Source organism: Galeopterus variegatus, unplaced genomic scaffold (genome assembly GCF_000696425.1).
Source record: "Galeopterus variegatus unplaced genomic scaffold, G_variegatus-3.0.2 Scaffold6862, whole genome shotgun sequence".
In the NCBI taxonomy this organism is placed as follows: Eukaryota; Metazoa; Chordata; class Mammalia; order Dermoptera; family Cynocephalidae; genus Galeopterus; species Galeopterus variegatus.
Window position 1 is genome coordinate 48,356 of NW_007732973.1, and position 18,749 is coordinate 67,104.

The window sequence follows — 18,749 nt, forward strand, 5'->3', positions numbered from 1 at the left end:
GGCCCGGCGCCCCGCGCGCTCTTCGGCTAGGGCTTCTCCTCCGCGGCGGCCGCTGCGCCTTCGCCCCCGTCGCCTCCTGCTGCTTCTCCCCGGACTCCTGCTACCTCTCTGCGGCGCCTTCAACCTCGACGTGGACAGTCCCGCGGAGTACTCCGGCCCCGAGGGAAGTTACTTCGGCTTCGCGGTGGATTTCTTCGTGCCCAGCGCGTCTTCGTAAGTCGCCGCACTTGGAAAGGGAGCCGGCCCCTCCCCCACCGCGCGCACCCACCCTGCGTTTCCCCATCGGGATCGACCTCCTCCGGGATACCCGCCCCACGTCTGGCTGTGGCTTAAGTCCTGAGTGGCTGAAATATTTGGAGAGATGAGCTCCCCCAGGCACCCACCACCCAGTCCCACCCCACTTCTTACCTCTTAAAATTGGCAGGGGGCAGAGGAAGAGCTTTGAATCAGACCTGTGCTTAAAATTCGGGGAAAGTGGGAAATCGGCGAAGTCTGGTCCTACCGGATTCCGTAGCGCCTCTGCCAGTGTCTGGGACTCGGTCACTTTCATCTCCGAACTTCTTTTTGTCCTGTACCTCTTAGCCTTCCCATTAGTCTTTCTCGCTCCACAGACTCAAGCCCGTCCTTTTCGTTCTCCCTGAACAAACCCTCCCTCACTCTTTCCGCCTCCGTGTGATTCTGTTTGTCCTCATTCCTTTCTAGACATTCTGATGACTAAAATGACCTTACTGTCGTGTTAAATTCATTGTGCCTTATCTCTGGGACAGTCAGACCTTTGCAAATTCGAGGTTGAACAGATGAATTGAATGTGTCATCTGTTCTTTTTATAGGGATTCACTATTTAGGTCATTGTTCAGAAAGAACAAGGGTGACTGCTGAGTTTTCACTCGCTGCAGGTCATTTGAATACTGCAGTATTTAATAATGCAGTTATGTTTTCAAACTGCCAGCGTTCCGCATTGCAAGGACCGTCAGGATTGGTGACAGTTAATGTCTTTATTGGATTAAAAGTTGTCTCTGACTTTACTGAACGCTGACATCATTCTCACCACCCCACCCCCATGTTAGTTTTAGAAATACTCATACTGATTTAATGAGTGTTCACTGGATAGTTTGTGGTGTTTAAATCTTGTTTTCAAGATGGAAACTGCTGTTAGTGTTCTTTCTAAGCGCTTAAAAATTGTAATAACATATTTCTGTTTGTATATTTCCTTTATAAGATAACCTTGGGGAGGGGGTAGGATAGTGTTGATGGTCAGTACTTGGGTAGGACCATTTTTCTAATACATACGTGTACATGCCTAATTTGAGGGTGGTCTAAATATTTTTCTGCGACGGTTAAAACGTTCATCAGGATCTATTCTTATCAGCGTTTTTCTGAATGCTGCTGAATATCATTCATTTTGTAACAACCTTTGCAGCAATACATAGATTAGATGCACTTAGAGGACACTAGACATTGTTTTATGTAGCAAACTCAGTTTGTTTGTTTTTTTTTTTTTGTAGTTTCCAGCTATAGTGCTTTCTGTGAGACCTGAGCATAGATTTTCCAAAATGATAAAAATAATCATTAACTTTTGGGCAACATTTACCACCATCACATTCAATTTAATCATTTTAGTCAGCCTTATTTTTAAAAATATTTTTGTTTCCAGATACTTTTAAGTGTATGCCTTTATGGTATGGAGCATTTTAGTTGCTCCCCAGGGTGCACTTTTAATTTGTACAGTAACTCCAATAATTTTGAAGATATGTATCTGTCTTTTGTCATTTAAATATTTAAAAGTTGATGGACTATTTTGCAAATGTTGCTGTGAATTCTGCAGCAACCCTCTGAGTTTTGTGTAAAGATATATGACAAGCTGATAAACTTTACCAGTTTTTACTGTGGAAAATGTTAATATTGAACTACTGATGATATTTGTTATTGTTGGTTACAAAGCATAGTGGCTACTCTTTAATCAGTCATGATCATTGAAAATATTATGACCTCATGTGTTTACATGACCTCACATGTTTACATGACATCACCCATGGGCCTTCAATGGTAAGGTAAAATTGAACTTGATTTCATACAGTATTTAAAAATATTTGTCAGCAACTCTGTTACTGATAGATTAGGGAGCTCTAGGTATAGCCTAAATTAAAAAATAGAAACCAAGTTTGAGATTTAAAAAAAAAAAAATATATATATATATATATACACAATATATAAAAAAAAAATATATATATATATACACACAAAGGTTTCTACTTACTGAGCTTTTCAGATTTAACAAAGATTAATGTAAAATTATGCTGAATTTTGTAAAAAGGTACTTTTAGATTTAACAAGCATTAGAATGGGTACATGGGATGCCACTTACAATATTTTATTTATTGTTGTTATTTAGAGTTAAACTTCTAAAGGAAAAAAAAAGTTCACAAAATAAAAAAAAGTGTTTGCTAATTAAAGAATTCCTTTATTTTGAGGTTGTGAAGTCTACTCCCCACTTCTTCCAGTTTAGGTGTCCAAATATCTTGGGCAAGCTGTAGAATTATTTTATGTCTCATTTTTCTTGTTACAGAAAATTATTGAGTTATCTCCATATTATTGTTGTGAAAATTAATGAGTCAATGCTATTAAAGAGAAAGAGATAAAAGGTGTTAAGCAAAATGTTAAGGTGTTCCCTCAAAAAAAATCCCTCCAGAATTGAGTCTTAGGTTTGAAGTGAAAATTCATAAAAATAGTGATTAAATAAGTTATGAAAAAAATTAGCATTTCATTTTTTTTTTCTCTAAGCATTACTTGATGGTGACTATATTGTGAAACTTAGGTAAAATTTAAAACTTGTGTGCAGGCCCAGAATTAAAGCCATGTTTTTCTTGTGGAGAATAATTGGAGAAATAAAAATTGCATCCTAGGTTTGATTATAATAATGATATCTTACATTGGTACACCTGTTTTATAATTTGCAAAGCACTTTTACTTATATTTCATTTCATTCTACAACACAAACCACCAGGGGAAATGGGGGAGGCCGATAAACTCATTCTTATAGATGAGGAAACCGAGGCCAGAGTTTGAAGTCTTTAGTTGTTGCTTGAGCCCGTTGGTGTGGGGCAGAGGGGAAAGGGAGGGATCAAAAGACAGGGTGTGAAATTCAAATCCTACTTCCTTTTTATATTATATATTGAATTTTTTAAGAAGATAATTAATTGAACAATTTATTTATTCTTTAAATATGCTATATAGCTCTCCTTTTACATATATATTTATTTCAAAATAATGCTAAAATGAATACTACTGGATTTGAATTCTTGCTTTTCTCCCCATTAAACACTAATGGAGCCTTGTTTACAGTTACTGTGTGTTCCCATGACCCCAAAGGCAAGGTATGGTGAGTGTCTTGGAAGCAGAGGGTCTTTCTAAATCTTCAGTGGTTCTCAGTCCTAACTTCATATTTGTGATATCTGGAAAGCTGTTTAAATAAAACTTCTGTCCTGACTGCATTTTAGATCTAAAAGTAGAGCTCTAACTTGATATTCCAATGGCCTGTGAATCATTTCTCCTTGACTAGCCCACTGTAACTCAATTTGACTAAAAATGAACTATTTTTTACCAAGAGATGTCAGTTACACCTGTGTTTCTATTAATGGTGCCATCCTTTTCTCTGTCGCCCTGGAAATAATTTTGTATTCCTCCCTCTCATTTTCTATTTTTCTTTGTCTCTCCTACTGCACTCTTCCAATATTAGTCATCAGGCTGAAGGTTCTAGAAATTCTTCCTTGTTAAGGTTTTATTGAACATATCTCTGCTTTCTACTGTTACCGCCTTATTTCAGCCCCAGTCATCACAAGTGTGGTCTGTGGCACTCTGGTCCTCCCTCATCCCTCTACCCATGATTTGCCTCTTAGACCTGCAAAACGTCTTATTTGTTTCTACTAGTTTTATTTCCCTGAAACATCCTTTTTGGTCCAGGTATTCTATTGCTAAATTCCCTCAACAATGCTTCTGTTGCCAGAGAGAAAGTCTAAACTGCTTAACCTGGTAAGACCCCTTGCAATCTGTCCCAACCTGTATGTATTTTTTAAATGTCATGTTCCGTTTCTCCCTTCACTGTTGTAGCTGTCTTCCCAACGCTTTTCCAAATGACTCCAACTGATTTTCATAAAGTTCTGTGACTCTGGTTGATTTTTCTCAACATAATAATATTCATGTGTAGACTACAGGCTTATTTAGAAAGCAAATCCTGTGTTGATTACTCCTGATGAAGACCATTGGTTTATAGGACATTATAAAGGAAAAGAGAAGATGTATGGAATTTGAAGTTACTGTTTCTGTTTCACATATAATTGCTGACTCAGTAAAAAAAATTTTTTTAAATAAAAAGTAAATAAGTAAATGTGAAACTGGAATATACCTCCAAAATAACATTCAGCACTACTTTATACACATTTCATTCTGTGAACATGTCTGATCATTCTTCAGGAGTTCTTTCAGGTGAAGTCTCATTGGTCAACCCAGAGTCAGCTAGATATATTAAACATGCTTTATCTTGGGACGGTCAATGCTGAAAGCAGCCAAATAACTTAGTTCATCTGGAGGGTTTGGACAATGTACTTGTCTTTGGCAGGTTGTCCCTCCTTGGTAGTCAAGGTCACATTCTCTGAAGCAACTGCCCTTCAAGTACACTTTGGATAGGAAGTGCATGAAAAGGGTATCGTCCTGGTTGGTTTCTCTGATCCTCTTGGCTGTCTCTCTCTCATTTCCTCTTCCCTTTCCTGTACCTCTCCCTCCCTGTCTCTCCATTTTTTCTCTCACCCTTTCCTCCTCTATCTTCTTCCCTCTCTCCCCTTCCATCGTTCTGTCCCCCACTTCTCCCTCACCCATCCCCCCACTCCCTCTCTCTCCTGAGCCCCCCCCCCCTTATGTTTTAGCTCTTCTTGGTATGATTCATGTTGATGTATGTAAACCTTAATTCTGGAGTCTTAAGGAGTCATTTAGTGGAAATGTCTCAAGTCCTATAAAGAATGGGGAGGATGGGAATCCTGATTATGTTCTTTGGCAAACTTTTTGGATGGGGGAGGCTATCAGGAGAAAGTTGCAGGCATATGAAACTGAGTTGATCAGCTTCAAATTTTCACTGCTAATCAGTGAAATCTCTTGTGTGCCTCACCTGACATATGTACTTACTTCCCAACTCTCCACCATTGCCAGGAAATGTTGCAAGCCAACTTTCCTCCTCCTCCCCTCCTCATCCTCTCCTTCTTCTCCTTCATTTGAGTTAATTACTTCATGATTAATGGCCCTTTGAGAAAACTGAGGAAAGAAAAGCCCTTTTGAAAACAGATAAGTTTTATATTTCCTACTTAGTTAGGGAATTAATACAATTAATTGTATTAATTGTTGTTTTTAGTTCCAGTGCCATCATCTTGTATTTTTGTGATGGTTTCAGATTTTCTAAGTTTGCGTTTGTCTGCTATCCACCTTCAGAAAATTTCTTTTTAAAGTAATTAACAGTGGGCATTGTTATTTCCATCCAGTAGAAAAGGGAACAGAGACTCAGAGATTTAAAGTGACTTCCCCAATTGATTTGTAGTGTTTGTAACCTTTAGTCCCAAACTGTTTTCATTTGGTAGTGCTGCTTATATTGTAAACATTTTTCTGATCTGTTGCTCCTCTTCCCCAATTAAGCTGTTGTAGACATTCATTAGACATCCTTAGATGAACTTCAAGTAACAATTGTTTAATTTTTTATAAAGCATTTCATTAACAGACTTTTTTTTTTTTTTTTTTTTTTTTAAAAGCAAGGCCACACCCACCTGTCTGGGCCCAACTATCTAGTCGCCCATTTGGTCTCAGCTGCTCTGGCCACCCATGTGGCCCCAGACATCCAGCTGCCACAGCCACCCATGTGGCACCACCTGCAGGTGTGGGCCCAGTTGTTCAGCTGCCCATGCGGCCCTAATTGCCCTGGCTGCCCATGTGGCCCTAGTCACCCCAGCTGCCCAAACAGCCCCATTCACCTTCACAGTCCCAACCACATGCACAGCCCCTGCCAAGGATGTAGCTGCCAGACCCACCCCCCCCCAGAATAACTGAGTCTACCTAGAACTACTCGTAATAACTTCGTATAGCACTCTACCGAGTGAGCCACAGGCCGGCCCTCATTAACAGACTTTTGTTTTTTGTAGTATGTGTTGCTTTTTAGATTCCTTTTCTCATATAGAATCTTTTACCACTTTGTACTCTTTATTCTAAACAAATATTTATTTTTTCACTGCGCAGCTCACTCTTAAAACTTTAACATGTGTCTAAGGTAATTTTTCTTTTTCCATCTCTCCATTTTTCTCTTTTAGAAACTTAAATATTTTAGGAGCGACTTAAAGATCATGATGACATTTCGGACAAAGACCTTTATTCCTCAGCTTTTTCCCCACTAACCTAGCATTTAGATAATGACAATGCTCACACATTCCTTTTACATTATTCTACTATTTCTGCAGCATTTCACCAGTGTGCAAGACTGCACATGAAGGTATGCTTAGAAAAGCTTGATGAACATCCATATTAGTACATCTAATTACCATCATTTCATGCCTATAATGTGCGAATGGTCTGATGAAAAGCAGCAGCCTTGTTTCTGGTCTTATCCAAGGAACTGAAGCTATGTGCTGCCAATAGAGTGCAGTTTCCATTCAGAGAACTCTCCCACTGTGTCCTTTTTTCTGTCTTTGCTGAAGGCTACATTCCTAATAACGTCCCAGCTCTCTGTTATAGTGCCAAGGAAAGAAAGTATTTGAAATCCAAAATTATGTAGAGATGTTACATAAAAAAACCATTTTAAGGATAATTTAAATTATTGGGTGTTTTATAGAGAATGATTTCTGCATTCTAGAGGAATGGGACAGAGTAGGAATGACATTTATATATGGCTAGTTCAAGATTGAGACCTACAGCTATCAAATTTACTTGCTACTTCTCTGTCAACCTAAACATTTCTTGAGTTCTTATTATGTGGCAGGCACAAAGGTGAATTAGAGACCTCTACGTTCATAGAAGAAATTCTTCTTAAGGTGGGAGAATAGTTTTGATAAAAAAGTATAAAAGGTTCTGGAAAGTGCGATGTGATGACAGTCCAGAAATGAATTTTGCCTGTAGGTTTCTGGGCCAATTCTGAGAACCCGCTCTCCTATCCTGACCTGCTAGAACCTGGCATTATCCAGAACACTAAAAACATGTCTGTATCTGTGCTTGTGTTACCCTTCTTAGGACTACTGCTTGGGATGACCCAAGCCCTTTTAAAAGCTATCCACTGTGATAAAAAGCACACTTGCATGAAATGTTCTTTTTCTTTAACATATACTCAAAAATCATTTAAATCAGATGTGAGGGGCAGTTTTGTGATTTTTATGTTCAAATTTTTCACCTGTTGAAAGGAAAAAATATAAATTTACATATTATAATTTATACATATGTGTATATGTAATTTAGCTGTGTTAACCAACTGTGCTCTAGAAAAAGAAGGGAGGGAGTTGTGATGACAACGAGCTGCTTCCATACTCGTGGGTGGTAGGGGCTCTCTTATAGCCTAATTTTTTTCTTATGAAAAGATCCTTGCTGAATGAAAACTATGTTGATTTCCTACCCAGTATCATTTTGCTACTATGGGAGAGAGCCCACTGGTGTTTTACTGATGCCAAATATGACTGCATAAAGCTTTATTTAACAGGGTGTGGTTTGGTTGGGAGTTTCATTTTTATTTTGAATTTGTGGGTTTTAAGTTGAGTGTCAGAAAGTATGATTCGATGTAATCCAGCAGTTCACACAGCCAGTTTTTATCTAGTCTGGGTGAGATTTGGCAGCTACTACCCAGAATAAGTGAAATCTATTTAAAAAGTTAAAATGAATACATTCCATATTTAAGATGTAGGTTTGTTCATAATTTCACAAAAAGGTGAAAAGTGGTTATAAATATTTCCTTTGCCAGAAGAATTTAAGCGACTTAGTGTTTAATGAAATGAAATGATGATGGCAATAGCATTTATTTAGGGCTGTCTGTGTCTGCCTTTATTCCGCTTTTTCTTTCCTCTTGTATTTCAATGAATTTCTTCTCGGTCTCTTTTATTGTACCCTCTTTCTCTTCCTGACTGTAAGTGTCATTGCCACTCAGAGCCCACTCATTGGCCCTCTTATCTCTGAACCATCTCTTGGGTGAAATCATCCATTCTGTGTCCTGATGCTCTCACATGTTATCTCTCAGGCAGATCTCTCCTCAGAGCTCCAGACTGCCAACTAGGTGTCTCACAGACATCTCAAACTCACATATTAAGAATGGAATTCATGGCTTTTCTATAAACTACGTTTATAGAAAAGATGCCTTCTGTTTCCCTATTCTCTAGGCTTTTCTCTCAAAAGACTCAAGAATGAAACCTAGGTGACATTCTGTTAGTTTTCTTTGTTAAATAATGTCATTTTTCTGCTTAAAACACAGCGAAGGCTTCAAATGGCCCTTAGGATACAATCCAGTTTTACCATGGCTAAAAGGCTCTGCTTACCTTAGCTTTTGCCAGGCTCCTGACTTTATCCTGTGCCACTCCCAGCTTGCCCTCTCACTGCAGCCACACCTCTTTTTTTGGTTACTCCTGGAGACTAAATTCTTTCCCTGCCCAGCATCTTGCTACCTCTGCCTAGGGTGCTTCCATCCACCTCTTCATCTCACTCCCATATCCCATCTTTCCCCCCTACCCTTCATCCCCAACACACAAACACTGATCTTGTATATCTCAGTTTACTGGTGAATTCCTTAGAGATAACTTCCCTGAGTACTTTATCTAAAAGAGGTCTTTCCTCCCCATTCCTTAAGGATAATTTCCTTAGAGTGATTTCCCTTTCTCTAAAGGAAGTCTCTCTCCTCCAATCCTTAGAGATGACTTTGCTTTATCTAAAAAAGTTCTCCCCTCCCTATTCCCAAATAACCTCTCAGCCTATTGTTTGCTTCCTTCGTAGCACTTGGAATAGCAACCTGTTTCTCCGTTGCCTAGTTCCTTAACTCCAGAGGAGTGGAAGCCCCACTAAGAGCTGAGGAATGCAGGTTGTTTTATTCTTGTTATCTCTCGTGCCCAGCAGTGTGCTTTACATACAGGAAACTCAGTTCATATCTTTTCTTGAATACGTAGAAAGCGACTAATGTAAAGGTCTGTTTATTCTTAAAAATTTTGACTCTTGATTATCTTGTCTTCAGTTTATCTTACCCTGCTAAGAAATTGGATAATGGTCCTAATCTTTGACAAGGAATTGATTAGTTAATCTTATGAAGATACGTTTACCAGTCACTATTTAAAAACATTGAAGTACAGTAGTTCTAAATCAAGATAATTTTTTCAAATGGGAAAATGATACTATTTAGAATTACTATACATTGGAGTCATTCACTTAGAATCATTTATTTGTTTATTTTTCTCAACATTCAGGATTTAGAAAATGCATAGCACACACACAAAAACAAATACAAATACAAACCAAAACAAAACTTCCCTGACTGTAACCAGCATGCAGTTTTTAAACAGCTTCATTGTGATATATGATATATAGTAAACTGTACATATTTAAAGTGTACAATTTGACTAGCATACATTTTTAAATGAATGTAACCCTGATGTTGCCTTACAATGTTATCAGGAAGAATAAACTATACCAAATAATTATTCATTTGGTACTTTCTTATATATAAGAGAGTACCAAAACAATAATGATTATACCCTCAGGGAAGGGTTTTAAAAATATTTGTGGATAAAATCAAGAGATGACTGCTCATCATAAATCATAAGGTATTGCTTATGCTTTGTGTCATTTAAAATCTTGTCTACCCCTTTTGTATTTTAGCAGGATGTTTCTTCTGGTGGGAGCTCCCAAAGCAAACACTACCCAGCCTGGGATTGTGGAAGGAGGGCAAGTCCTCAAATGTGACTGGTCTTCTAGCCGTCGGTGCCAGCCAATTGAATTTGATGCAACAGGTAAATGTTGATGTGTGGTGGTCATTTCTCTTAATTTACATCATTTGATTGAATTAAGCAATTGCTTTAGTTTAAATGTAACAGTTTAGTAAAGTACTGTATATAAGCACCTCAGATCCACAGGGCAAGTTATATAAAGACAAGTGATTTATTATATAATATTTTTCTACAAGTTGGTGGCATATGAAAGCATTAAAAATACATTGTTTCATTTGCTGTGAATGTCTTCCACTTTAAACTGATAGTGTCAACCTGCAGAAATTTGGAGAAATCTATTAAGATGATTTTGCATCTCTTCTGAGGAGAGGCAGCTCATAGGCGCAGCAAGGCTTTCTGTAGTTTCGTGGTCAGCCAAATTGAAGCATGACTCACTGACTGTTGTAGAAGATCAACTCTCTAATCATGGATTGGGTTGTGCTATGAAAACCAGTTGACACGTTTTTTGTGTTCAAGTGGATTTAAGTTACTTAAAAAAAAACTCTTATCCAGAATTTATTGGGTTATGTTCTGATAACAGGAGAATTTTATTTTCAGGGACAAATTTCAGTGTCAGTCAGGATTATGATAGTAAGGAGAAAAATAGCATACGGAAGATGAGAAATAACTTAAGAAATAACTTAAGTTTTATATATATTTATATCAGTGAAATAAAACATACATAGTCTTGTACAAATTTATGTTGGTATATTTGTATGTATTTGTGAAAACTTAGAGAGTACTCAAAGAAATTATGTGGTATTCTTCCAGTATAATAGTTTTACAAAAATTTTTAATGATTCTAATTTGTTAGCCCAAACAGAGTGTTTAAGACAAACCTAAATGAAATTAATCCTTTTTTCCATATTGTTATTTCCTGCTGGTTCCGATTTCTAGGAAAAATAATGTCAGTGAAACAGGAATCATGATGTGTATTGTTCCGTTTGAAATGGTGATGAGTACCAAGATGATTGTCAGTTGTTAAGCCAGCTGCTAATGAGAAACAGGTCACATGTGTTTGGTTTTTTTCCATTTGAAACCATCTACATTAAACCCTGTTTTTTTCCCATATGTAGTTAATACTTGGAAAACCCCAAGAGTTTGTAAACAGGCTCAATTTTACCACAAACGGAGAAATACTTGTGACTCTGAATATTATAGGCCAGGGCATTTATCTTTTAACAAAATATGAATACTAATAAAATGAAACTGTAGTTTAGTTTTGATAGGTTGACCTGTTCAGATATGTTTCTGCACTCAACACCATAGGTTTTTGTGCATTGCAAGATAATTCATTGCTGTTCTTTTTTTGAAATTTGACTTCAGATAGTTTTTTTGCCTATTGAAAATATATGCACATGGTAAAAAAAATTTCAAGTAGTCCAAGAGAGTGTACAGTGAAAAATAGGACTCTCTCACATCATCCTGCTCAGAGGCAATCACTTTTTAAAATTTCTTTTATCCTTCTAGGATTTTCTTACTCCTATGCATGTATCAATCCTTTAAAAAAAAAAAAGGCAACTCAAAAATAGAAACACACTAAATATACTGATAGGCACCTGAACCCAACCCCCTATCTGACAATATAAATCTCTTGTAGATCTTTCCATATAATATATATGGATTTACCTCATTTTTTGTTAGTCAGTGATAGTATTCTGTTGTATATATTTACCCTAATTTATTTAACTTATGTTTCTATTGATGGATATTTAGGTTGTTTCCAGTCTTTTGTTATTATAAACATTGCTATAGTGAAAATCTTATACACAGGTGTTTGTACAAATTGTATATGTGTAGGATAAAGTTGTAGCAAGAAATTTTTGGATCAAAGTGTATGCATATTTAAAGTTTTGTTAGGTACTGCAAATTATTCTTCACAGAGGCTTATACCCCTCTAATTATGTTTTCTGACACCCATGCCAATACCATTTATCACCATATTTTAAATCTTTGTCAACTTTATAGGAGAAGATAGTGTCTGTTATATTAATTCACATTCTTTTAATTAATGGTAAGACTGAATATCTTTGCATTTGTTTGTAAACCATAAGTATTTCTTTTCCTGTGAACTACTTTCAGTATATTTTTACATATTTTCTATCAATTTCTGAATGTTTAAAAATGAATCTCAGGGGCTGGCTAGTTCAGTTGGTTAGAGTGTGGTGTTATGGCACCAAACTCAAGGTTATGGATTCTCATACTGGCCAGCCACCAAAAGAATAAGTAAATAAATGAATATGTATCTTACTGCATGGCCCATGCTGCCTGTGTGGCACGAGCCTTCCAGCTGTCTGAGAGACCCCAACTGCCCAACCATCAGCAAGGCCACACCCACCTGTCTGGGCCCAACTATCTAGTCGCCCATTTGGTCTCAGCTGCTCTGGCCACCCATGTGGCCCCAGACATCCAGCTGCCACAGCCACCCATGTGGCACCACCTGCAGGTGTGGGCCCAGTTGTTCAGCTGCCCATGCGGCCCTAATTGCCCTGGCTGCCCATGTGGCCCTAGTCACCCCAGCTGCCCAAACAGCCCCATTCACCTTCACAGTCCCAACCACATGCACAGCCCCTGCCAAGGATGTAGCTGCCAGACCCACCCCCCCCCAGAATAACTGAGTCTACCTAGAACTACTGAAACTACTGAGTCTACTGGGAACCAAAACTAAAATATTCCAACCAACAAGCAATATATAATACACTCTCCTCAGAAGCTACCCCAGAGTAATAGAAGAAACAGCTATTCCACCAGATGACTAGGCATCAATGTGAGGATACTAGAAATGTGAAAAAACAAGAAAATATGACACCACCAAAGGAATACTATAATTCTCAACTACCAGACCCCATACAAAAGGAAGCCCTTGAAACTCTGAAAAGGAATTCCTAATAGTAATCTTAAACTCAGTGAGATACAAGAAGACTCAACAAAATGAGAAAAATCCAGGATATGAAGGAGGACATTTACATAGAGATAAATACCATAGAAAACAATGTAGCAGAACTCCTGGAACTGAAAGGCTCATTCAACTAAATAAAAACTACGATTAAGAATATAAGCAGCAGGCTAAAGCAAGCAGAAGAAAGGATTTCTGATTTCAAACACAGTCTTTTGAAATAACCCAAGCAGACCAAAAAAAAAGAGAAAAAAAGATAAACAAATTTTTTTAAAATGAAGAAAATCTAAGAGAGCTGTCAAAAAAGTTCACAAACATCCAAATTATGGTTGTTCCAAAAGGGGAGGAAAAGGAAAAGACATTGAAAATGTATTCAATGAAATAATAGCAGAAAACTTCCCAGGTATTGGAAGAGACATGGACTTCCGGATTCAATAGGCTCAAAGATCCCCAAACAGATTCAATCAAAAAGGTCCTCTCTAAGATACATTGTAAGCAAACTGTCAAAAGTCAAAGACAAACAGAGAATCCTAAAAACTGCAAGAGAAAAGTGTCAAGTCACCTGTAAGGGAGCCCCTGTCAGACCACCAGCAGACTTCTCAGCAGAAAACCTACAGGCAGGAAGACATGGGATGATATATTCAAAGTACTAGAAGAAAAAAACTGCCAGCCAAGAATACTGTACCTGACAAGGCTATCCTTCAGAAATGAAGGCAAAATAGTGTATTTCCCAGACAAACAAAAGCTATGGGAGTTCACCACCACACAACCAGCTCTACAAAAAATCCTTAAGGGAGTCCTGCACCTGGAACCACCAAAATGTAATCACTACCATGAATACACAAACACTACTGGTAGAGCAGTTATGCAAATAAGAAAGAGAAAGAAACTGTACCACACCACCTGAAAAAAACCAATGAACACTGAAGAGTAACAATAAAAGAGGGAAAAAGGAACAAAAGATATTTAAATCAACCATACAAAACAAATGTCAGGAGTAAGATTGTACATTTCAATAACAACGCTAAATGTAAATGGATTAAATTTCCCACTCAAAAGACAGACTGATTGGATTAAAAAGCTAGACCCAACCATATGCTGTCTAAAAGAGACTTATCTCACCTATAAAGCCACCACAGACTAACAGTGAAGCAATGGAAAAATATATACCACATAAATGGAAACCAAAAATGAGCAGAAGTAGCTATTCTCATATGAAATTGACTTTAAACCAAAAACCATAAAAAAGGAGACAAGGAAGGCCATCATATAATGATAAAGGGATCTATCCATCAAGAAAACATAACAATCATAAATATATATGCACCCAACACCCTAGCGCTCAGATATACAAAGCAAACCCTATTAGACCTAAGGAAAGAGATAGACCCCAATGTGATAATAGTCAGGGACCTGAACACACCTCTCTCAATATTGAACAGATCATGTAGGCAACAAATCAACAGAGAAACACAGGATTTAAACTACACCTAAGACCAGTTGGACTTGGCAGGTATCTACAGAATGTTTCACCCAACAACTATAGAATATACATTCTTCTCATGAACACATGGAACATTCTCCAGGATACACCACATGTTAGGACACAAATCAAGTCTCAACAGATTTTAAAAAATTGATATTTCTAGAATCTTTTCAGACCACAATGGATTAAAACTAGAAATCAATAACAACTGAAACTCTGGAAACTATACATACACATGGAAATTAAACAACAGGCTCCTGAGTGACCAATGTTTCCAAGAAGAAATTAAACAGAAAGTCAAAAATATTCTTGAACCTAATGAAAATAAAGACACATCATACCAAAATCTGTGAGATTTGCAGTACTAAGAGGAAAGTTAATTGCAATAAATGCTTACATCAAAGGAATGAAAAGATTTCAAATAAACAACCTACCACTATATCTCAAAGAACTAGAAAAACAAGAACAATCCAATCCCCAAATAAGTAGATGGAAATAAATAAGATCAGAGCAGAACTAAATGAAGTAATGACCCCCCAAATGATGAAGAAGATTAGTGAAACAAACAGTTGTTCTTTTGAGAAGATAAGCAAAATAGACAAACCAGCAGCTAGTCTAACTCAAAAAATGAGAGAAGACCCAAATAACAAATATCAGAAATGAAAAAGGAGACATTAAAGCCAGTACCACAGAAATACGAAGAATCAAATTAGAGACTATTATAAACAACTGTACACCAATAAATTTGAAAACCTGGAGGAAATGGATACATTTCTGGGCACATACAAACTACCAAGACGGAACCAAGAAGAAATAGAAAACCTGAACAGGCCAATAACAAGCAACGAGATTGAAGTAGTAATCAGTAATCTCCCAACAAACAAAAAAAAGCCCAGGACCAGGTGGCTTTAGTACTGAATTCTATACCTAATCTTTAAAGAGGAGTGAATTCTAATTCTTAAAGCTATTGCAAAAAATTGAAACAGAGGCCATTCTCCCAAACTCATGATTGAAGTAGTAATCAGTAATCTCCCAACAAACAAAAAAAAGCCCAGGACCAGGTGGCTTTAGTACTGAATTCTATACCTAATCTTTAAAGAGGAATGAATTCTAATTCTTAAAGCTATTGCAAAAAATTGAAACAGAGGCCATTCTCCCAAACTCATTCTATGAGGCCAGCATCACTCTGATACCAAACGAGACAAAGATAAAACAACAAAAAAAGAAAACTACAGGCTAGTATCTTTGATGAACTCAACAAAATATTAGCAAACAGAATAAAGCAACACATTAAAAAAAGTTATACATGATGGTCAAATGGGATTCATCTCAGGGATGCAAGGATGGTTCAACATATGCAAGTCAATGTAACCAAGGACAAAAACCATATGAGTATCTCAATTGATGCAGAAGAAGTATTTGACAAAATTCAACATCCCTTCATGATAAAAACTCTCAGCAAATTAGGTATGGAAGGGAAATATCTCAAAATAATAAAAGCCATATAGGACAAACCCACCACCAGTATCATCCTGAATGGGGATTATCTTCTATTTAACATAATGTTGGAAGTACTAGCCAGAGCAATCAGGCAAGAGAAAGAAATAATGTGCATCCAGATTGGAAAAGACAAGGTCAAACTGTCCCTGTCTGCAGGTGACATAATACAATATATACAAAAACCTAAAGACTATCAAAAAACTTTTAGAGCTAATAAATTATTTCAGTAAAGTTGCAGGACACAAAATCAACATGCAAAAATCAGTAGTGTTTTTATACTCCAACAATGAGTAACAGGAAAAGAAATCAAGAAAGCAAGCCCATTTACAATAGTCACCAAACCAAACCAAACCAAACAAAAAAAACCTAGGAATAAATTTAACCAAAGAGGTGAAAGATCTGTACTATGAAAACTACAAATCTCTGCTGAAAGAAATTAGAGAGGATACAAAAAGATGGAACACCATTCCATGCCCTTGGATTGAAAGAGTAAACATTGTGAAAATGTCCATACTACTCAAAACAATCTAAGATTCAATGCAATCCCCAAATACAATTACATTCTTCACAGTAATAGAAAAAAACAATCCTAATATTCATATGGAACAACAAGACTCCAAATAGCCAAAGCAATCCTGAGCAAAAAAAATAAAGCTGGAGACATTACAATACCTGACTTCAAATTATACAACAAAGCTATAGTAACCAAAACAAAATGGTCCTGGCATAAAAATAGACACATGGACCAATGGAACAGAATAGAGAACCCAGAAATCCATTCTCATGGAGAGCAAAATCACAGTGAGATCTTCTCACCCCAGTTAGACTGGCTATTATCAAAAGGACAGAGAATAACAAATGCTGGCAAGTATGCAGAAAAAGGGGAACCCTCCTACATTGTTGATGGGACTGTAAATTAGTGCAGCCATTATTGAAAACAGTATGGAGTTTCCTCAAACAACTATAGATACAACTGCCATATGATGCAGCGATCTCACTGTAGGGTATATACCCAAAGGAATAGAAATCATCTTGTTGAAGGGGTACCTACACCTCCGTGTTTATATCACAGCTCTATTTACAATAGCCAAGAGTTAGAACCAACCTAAATGTCCATCAGTGGGTTACTGGATAAGGAAATTGTGGTATATGTACTCAAATGGAATACTACTCTGCCATAAAAATGAATGAAATTCTGCCTTTCACAGTAACATGGATGAACTTAGAGAAAATTATGTTAAAGGAAATAAGTCAGGTAACAGAGAGACAGCACATGTCCTCACTCATAAGTGGAAGCTAAAAAAATTAAGAAAGAAAATAAAAAAGAAAGATATAGCTAATCACAATAATACTTTGAACTTTCAAAAGGAGAGAACAGAACTGAGGTTACTATAGGTGGGAAAGGTTGAGGTGAAGGGGAAGGGGGTTAATGAAAAATTGGTAAAGGGCCACACAAAATGATTACATTTTATAATGTTGAATAAACTAATTATTCTGATTTGAGCATCACGTATTGCATGCAGGTATTGATGTTCAACTCAGTACCCCACATATATATGGAATCAATTATGTTTCAATAAAAAAAAAAAGGAAAAAAATAAATAAGTGAAATGGATCTAAGTTGATGACACTCCATCCTTTTGCTTACATCATAATCTGGAGTCATGCTTGACATTAAATCTGTCAGCAAGTCAAAATCTTACTGCTTCTCATCATTCCACTGCTAGCATCCTGGTCCAAGCCACCACTGTCTTCCATCTGGACTATTGCCCTAGACTTCTGAATTAGTCATGGCACTGTCAGGAACAAGGTAGCACACTTAAATTAGGGTAGTTAGAAGAGCTCCACTATTTACAAAGGATTGTGCAGGGATTTGTTATACATCGGCATTAGTGAAAATTTGACCTCTAGGCCAAAAGACAGGCCAAAGACAGAGGTGGACAGGGCCATGTGTAAAAATAACCAGAAGGGAGGAGCAGGGGAATAAAACCCTGACCTCACTTTCCTTCCTCCCTTGATTCACTGGGTCTCTTTGTCATGACTTGTAAACTGAAGGCATATTTCCACCTCACCCTTGCCTGGGCTGTTCCCTTTGTGGGAACTTTCTTCTCCCAATGTCCATGGGGTACCCTTTATCACCATCTCTGAGAATTTTCCATTACCATCTTGTTAGTAATGCCCTATCTTATTTAAAATTATAACTCCCCTTCCCCACCTTGTATTGCCATCCTCTTCTCTGCTTTATTTTTCCCTGTAGTGTTTGTATTGTTTATAAGTTATTTTTTTGTGAATGTCTCTTTCTCTTAATTAAGATTAAGCACCATGAGGACAGTTTTTTTTATCTGTTTTGTTCACTACTGAAACTCCAGGGCCTAGACAATCCTAATTAAGAATGTTTCTTTCTTTTAGTTAGGATTAAGTTCCATGAGAATAGTTAACTACTGTTTTGTTCATTACTGAAACACTGATGTCTGGTGCCTGGCACAAATCAGTGCGTAATAAACTGAATTGATGAATGAACGAACTAATAAATGGGTTATAAGAGCTTTTTGTATATTGAGGATGTCCAAACATACACACATATATATTTTTTGATCTGTTTTTATTTGTCTCTGTTTATGATAGTTCTGTAATCTTTTTGTATAACTTCTGAGACTTCCCTCATGAAAAGAATATATAAATTAAGACTTCATTTTTTTTTTTGCATTAGAATATTTATCTAAGTGGTGTTTATTTGAATTTAAGAGGACAATAATAGATTTCAACAATCTTTTCAAGAAAATGTGTGTCTAAAAACAGCACCATTAGAATGTACTGATTTTCATGGAAGAGATACAACTGAAAAAAAGTTTGCACTACAAATGTCTTCTGTCTTTTCCAGCATCCCGAGGGG

General features: G+C 37.0%; 1 protein-coding gene across 1 annotated transcript in view; it reads left to right on the top strand.

The window, feature by feature from the left end:
- Nucleotides 1-18,749, top strand: part of LOC103606818 (integrin alpha-V-like) — an 80,668-nt gene that overhangs the window by 11,307 nt on the left and 50,612 nt on the right. Inside the window, exons 4-5 of the mRNA XM_008591357.1 lie at nucleotides 31-213; nucleotides 9,868-9,998. Of these exons, the coding sequence (XP_008589579.1) occupies nucleotides 31-213; nucleotides 9,868-9,998 (314 nt within the window). The remainder of the gene's footprint in view (nucleotides 1-30; nucleotides 214-9,867; nucleotides 9,999-18,749) is intronic.